General features: G+C 49.8%; 1 protein-coding gene across 1 annotated transcript in view; it reads left to right on the top strand.

Annotated features, from left to right (window-relative positions):
* NDRG1 (N-myc downstream regulated 1) overlaps positions 1 to 5,436 on the top strand; it is a 55,333-nt gene extending 49,897 nt beyond the window's left edge. The window contains exons 15-16 of the mRNA XM_040262087.1: positions 568 to 619; positions 3,558 to 5,436. Coding sequence (XP_040118021.1) covers positions 568 to 619; positions 3,558 to 3,769 — 264 coding nt within the window. The 3' untranslated portion in view covers positions 3,770 to 5,436. The remainder of the gene's footprint in view (positions 1 to 567; positions 620 to 3,557) is intronic.
* The last annotated feature ends 564 nt before the right edge of the window (positions 5,437 to 6,000 follow it).

Below are 6,000 nucleotides of genomic sequence, written 5' to 3' on the forward strand. Positions count from 1 at the left end.
CACCTATCCATGTATCCACCATCCTTTCATCCAGCCAGCCACCAGCCTGCCTGCTACTGGGGTGAGAGTAAGCTGCTATGGGATTTGGAAAATCCTGGGTTAAGTGCATGCCCACTAATTAACCAGAAGACCTTGGATGGATTGTTTATCTCTCCAAATCTATTCAGCTATGAAATGTATATGAAGATGGTACTAACCTCATAAAGTCATTGTTCTGGACACATCAGTTTATCCAATGATATACTCTTCACAGAAATCCTCAGTTGCAGGTGTAGCACTCTGCCCATATTATATAGGTGAGAAAGCTGGCTCAGACCGGTCATGTAACTTGACTAAGTTCCTCCAGCTATGTAGTAAATTTAAACGTTCTTCCTGGCCAAAGCTAAGTTTGTTCTCCATAATCATCCCGTTCTTTGCTTTCCTTTTGTATTTTTGTCCTGTCAACACATGGCATTTCCATCTTTTGCCAAGCTCTTTAATGAAGGTGACCACAGGCCTGGCTCCCAATGGCCTCGAGTGATCCGGACCTCCAGTGACTGACTGCACTCTTGCTCTTTTCTCTTGCAGCCAGCCAAGCTGGCCGAGGCCTTCAAGTACTTCGTGCAGGGCATGGGATACAGTGAGTATGGCCTTTCCCAGCAGGGGGTGGGCCGAGGGGCAGCGGTGGGAACTGGAAACGGATTGGGCCGAGGATTCTGTCACCGTGGGCAGCTTTAGCTTTTTGCACACCGAGCACGTCCGGGAAGAAGTATTTAGGGGCGTGGAGGGTGGGCCGCAGTGCAGAGCTTCCAGTGTCTCCTCATACCCTAGTGGCTCAGTCTCCCTCCGTTGGTGAACAGAAGCTGTTTCACACCAGGGAATGTTTTAAGGTGTAGGTGAGGACTAGCCCTCTGAGGACCAAGAAGACAACAACCCATGAAACCATGAAAATCTTTTTTAATTTTGATTACATGCTTCCCTAAGAGACTTGGCGTGAGGATGGTAATGCTGGTCATGGTGGTGGTGGTGCTGGTGACGTGAGGATGGATGGTGGCGATGATAATGGTGGTGGTGGTGGCGGTGGGCGTGATGGTGGTGACGGTGATGGTGCTGGAAGCAATGATGGTGGTGGTGGTGTGAGGATGGTGCCGGGTGAGATAGTGGTGATGGTGGTGGTGGTGATGAAGAATCATTAAGTCCTTTTTTTTTTCTCATTTAACGATCACAGTAATCCTAGGAGATACTCTTATCCTCATTTTACAAATGATGAAACTGAGGCTTTGAGAAATTAAGCAAGAAGCAGAGTGGGGATCTGTGAAAGTTCTTCGAAAACTGCAAAGCTTTGAGCAAATGGGTGATAAAGTCACTTATATTCAAGGCAGAGCATGTCTGCTAAATCATTAGATTTGAGAATTGAAGGATAAAGAGCAGCATAACTAAAGAGCCTGCAGCCTCTTTGCATTATGGTTCCAGTTTATTCACAGACGCACACAGCCCCTTTTCAGCAATGCAGTCCCATTCAGCCACACTCCTGGGCGGCATCCACCGTTGGTACATGTTGGTGTGTCAGCCACGGTTTCAGCCCCGATGTGGTTGGTTTTGCTCTCTCTCTCTCTGCTGCCTGGATTTCTAATTCGAGTGCCCATCTTAATTAAGAAGTCTGAATGTCTAGTCACTTCCTTTTTTTCCCCCTTTATTTTCCTGAGGCTTAAACTGTTTGCTCATTTAAAATAGTAATGTTATGTTTGGTCTACTGACCGCAGTCTTCAGATTGGCTTCAGCCACATTTAGTTTCTAGCACAGCTGAGAGCAGACAAGCCTGATTTTCATGCTCCAGGCAGGAGTCATGTCCCAAATAGCCCTCTTCCAACAGAAAACATCTGCCTGTGGGTCTCTACCCCTCTGGGAAAGTGTGCAGCAAAAGCAGTAACTCGAGAAGGGCTTTGTTTTCCTTGCAGGAATAAACTGCAACTCAGTTGTCTTAAACCTGCCATGGGTTTGGATTTCTGCTTTGAAAGTGCATTCTGGGGAGAAAGGAAGTGAGAGGCCAGCCTTGTTTGCCCCCCCACCCACTATGTCAGCTTCTATTTCCAGAAAGCAGCCTGCAGATCATAGGGAAAGACAACAGAAAGAGCTAGAGGCATCCACCAAAGACGAGGGAAGGAATCGTTTATTTCCCGAGTGTCTGCTCACAGCCGTGGGCCAATGTGACAAGCCCTTAGCATCCATGACTCCATCCTAGGGTCACCAGAGGCCTGCAGGGTCAGTAAGACCCCAGATGTGGGATCAAGGAATAGGGGGGCTTAGAGAAAGTATGTGAGCAACAGGTGGGGGATTGATCCTGATTTTTTCCTGGATTCAGGAGCTGGCTCTTTAAGAAGATTCAGTATGCAAGGATGAATTTTGTTTGTCAGTGTCTGTGGCAAAAAGCCAACACATATGCCCACTGAGCCAATAACATAACCCCTCCATGCATTTGTACTTATCACTGCCTCAGTGTGTGGCATCTTTTATTCAACGTGATCTTGACAAAGAGGCTTCAATCGGCTGATGGAGTAGTTTCCTAGGGTGGCCATAACAAATCTCCGTTGCTTAAAACGACGGAAATTTATTCTCTCACAGTATTACAGTTTTAGAGGCTAGAAGTCCAAAACTGAGATGTAGGCAGGGTCATGCTCCCTGTAAGGATTCTCAGAGGAATCTTCCTTTCCCTCGTCCCAGCTTCTGGTGGTTGCCAGCAGCCCTTGGCCTGTGGCTGTATCACTCTGACCTCTGCCCTGTCTTCACTCAGCTGCTCCCTGAGTGTGCATCTATCTCCTTTTAGGAGGAAACCAGCCATTGCATTAGTGCTCACCCTAACCAGGATGAACTCATCTAGATAGATCTGCAAAGACCCTATTTGCAAATAAGGTTATAGTCAGAGATTCTGGTGCTCATGAACTTGGGAGGGTGCTCTTCAACCCAGTACAGGTGGGGTTCTTCATCCCATTTTCTCAGCCACCTGCCATGTTTAAGGGCATTTTAAGTCCTTCAGAATGGATGGTGCCATTAAGAGTTCCTGGGAGCTCACAGGTTGCCCACAGGAAGAGGTGACAGCTGACCGCTCCGTGTGGCCTCAGTTTCCAGCCTGTGGCGTGCAGGGATTAGCCGGGCCAAGTATGAACATCCTCCTGACTCTAGAGACTGTTGACATCACAGGGTGGTGGGCACGCACTCGGGCGCTGATACCCAGGGGTCCATGGTAGTATTCTGATTTTACACATGGGGCCAGGGTCTCAGAGAGGGACACTTTTCGAGTCCCACAGCTGGTAAGCTATTGGCAGACAGCTGCGATCAAGACTCAGCTGGTGGGTTCATGCCAGGGTGGGACCCATCAGTCCTCACCCAGCCTGAGCCTGGCTCTTCACCTCTGCGAGTAGGCACGGAAATGACAGGGGGCCCAGCGGCTGGATGCCTTAAAGACGAACAGGAGCAAAGTTTCCACGGGCAGGCGGGGCACGCAGAGGGCTGCGTCGCCGAGGTGCGAGCACCTCCGGCCTTCGCCCACCCCCTCACTGGGCTCTCTCCTCTCTCCCCAGTGCCCTCCGCCAGCATGACCCGCTTGATGAGGTCTCGCACAGCGTCAGGCTCCAGCGTCACGTCCCTGGAGGGCGCCAGAAGCCGCTCGCACACCAGCGAGGGCGCCCGCAGCCGCTCGCACACCAGCGAGGGCACGCGGCTGGACATCATCCCCAACTCTGGCGGCCCCGGGAGCAGCGCCGGACCCAACTCCACGGAGGTGTCCTGCTAGGCGGCCTCGGGGCCAGCCGGCCGCCCCTGGACTCTGGGACCGATCGCTGTAGCTGCCCCTCCTCTGGCCCGCCTCCCCACCCCTGCCTGCCAACCGCACGTTAACTCGTAACTCGGTATTAACCCAAAGCTTATTTTGTACAAGTGAGCTCTGGTGACGACATGGTGAGATTGGGTGTTTGTGGGGTCGCCCTTTCTGGTGAGGGTAGGGCGGGGTGGGCCAAAGGGAAAGATGCACCTCAGTGGCCCCCCACAAACGAGGGGCTGAGAGGCCACCCTCCTACCCTCCTTCGGAGACGCCTAACTGCCAGAAACCAGCGCAGAGTAAACACTCGATCTATCCAAGGCTAGCATGGCCGGAGCATCCTGGCAGCAAAAGGACACCTTGTTGGAAGCCCAGCCCGCCTACTTCCTGTTTCCTCTCCAACTAAAGAAAAAACAGACCCAGATTCTGGAAACCAAGCCCTTTCTGACTGGTGAGGGGGAGAGCAGGGAGTGGTGGGGAGCTCTTTAAAAAAAAAAAAAACAACCCAAACAGGAAGCAGGGAGAGAGGTGGAATTGACATGGAGGCTCCGAAGTATTTGGAAAAAGCAAATCTCCATAGTTAACTTGAAGAAATAGATTTTTTTTTTTTACACGTTTGTGCATATATACACTTTTTATGGTTGACGCCTACAAGCCTGTTTTCCTGGCATTTTTTAACGGACAACAAAAGTAGGGGACAAAATCTTCCAGTTTTTCAAAGAAACGGTCTTGGCAGGCATTTGGTATTTGTGTGTTTAAAGCTTTGAATCAGCTGCCTGCCTCCCCCTCCATCGCCCCTACTTCCCACCCCTAATAGGTGAACGAGTTGTTATTTCATTCATGGGGAAGAGTGTGTAGATTTGTAGTTGTTTTCTCTGAAATGGAAAGATTGCAAACAGCTGGGCCTGGCTGTGGTGTGGCTCCAGGCAGCAGCACTGGGGTAGGGGCTTTGGGGTGGGGTGGCGTTTTGGGGGATTAGACGTAAGGAATTCCTTGTGGTTGTGATGGAATCCAGTGCAGTTGTGATTTCAGTCGATCCCATCTGGTTCCCAGGAATCATGTGTGATTAAGTTAAATCCTGCTTCCAATCTTTGACATGTGGGGGTGAGTCTGAACTTGACTGCCAAAGGTTTCTGACCTGGTGACCTTCCAGAATCTTCAGCTAGGGGGTGTGATTCACATGGGGAGTGGTGGCCCAAAAGATGTACAGAGTCTGAAATGTGTATTCCATGGGATTTCCTTTCTCTCCCGCCTTCCCCTCTTCCCTGCCCCTCTAACTTCTCCCTGAGCAGGGTGGCACCACTGACATTTCTGGGCAATGTCAACATAGCTGTCGAGTTCCTGTACTACTTACTGCCTTTCGATCTCATTTTGGCTAACCATGGATCTTCATATAGCAAGTTTTGATCAGGATGAATGGAAGAGCGTGCATCAGCCACCGGGGCCTGGTGGTTACTGGGAGGAAGTAGTCAAGCCTTCCAGGCAGCTTGGGGGATTATGACTCAGTTTACCTGTCACCTACCACCTGGGAGGCAGAAATGGCTGAATCAGAACAAGAAGCTGTTATGTACAAGTCTTTCCAGAAGAGTTTCTTAATGAGATATTTGTATTTATTTCCAGACCAATAAATTTGTAACTTTGCAGTGGCTTGTGTCTTTTTCCCCTACCTGAGAGATCATGCATTGAGGTGGGTCTTTCCTTACCTGGGGCTTCCTGCCCACATGCCCCTCACCTTTGGAATTCTTCAGAGCATCACTGTCCAATAAAAATACAATGTGAACCACTGATGTAACTTCAAATCTTCAAGTAGTCACATTAGAAAAGGTAGACAAGGTAGAAAGAGACAAGTGAAATGAATTTTAATAATACATGTAAGCCAGGATATCCAAAATATTAACATTTTAACATAGAATCAATATAACAATTATCGAGGTGCCTTGCATTCTTTTCTTCCTACTGAGAAATCCAGGCTATATTTTCACATCACATTCATTCATGTCTGTGCTCACTTGTGTCCAACTCTTCGAGACCCCATGGACTGTAGCCCACCAGGCTCCTCTGTCCATGGGGTTTCCCAGGCAAGAGTACTGGAGGGGGGTGCTATTTCCTCCTCCAGGGGAGCTTCCCCACCCAGGGATCGAACCCCTGTCTCCTGTAGCTCCTGCACTGCCGGTGGATTCTTTACCGCTGAGCCCCCTGGGAAACGC

The sequence above is a fragment of the Oryx dammah genome, unplaced genomic scaffold (genome assembly GCF_014754425.2).
Source record: "Oryx dammah isolate SB20612 unplaced genomic scaffold, SCBI_Odam_1.1 HiC_scaffold_19, whole genome shotgun sequence".
Lineage (NCBI taxonomy): Eukaryota > Metazoa > Chordata > Mammalia > Artiodactyla > Bovidae > Oryx > Oryx dammah.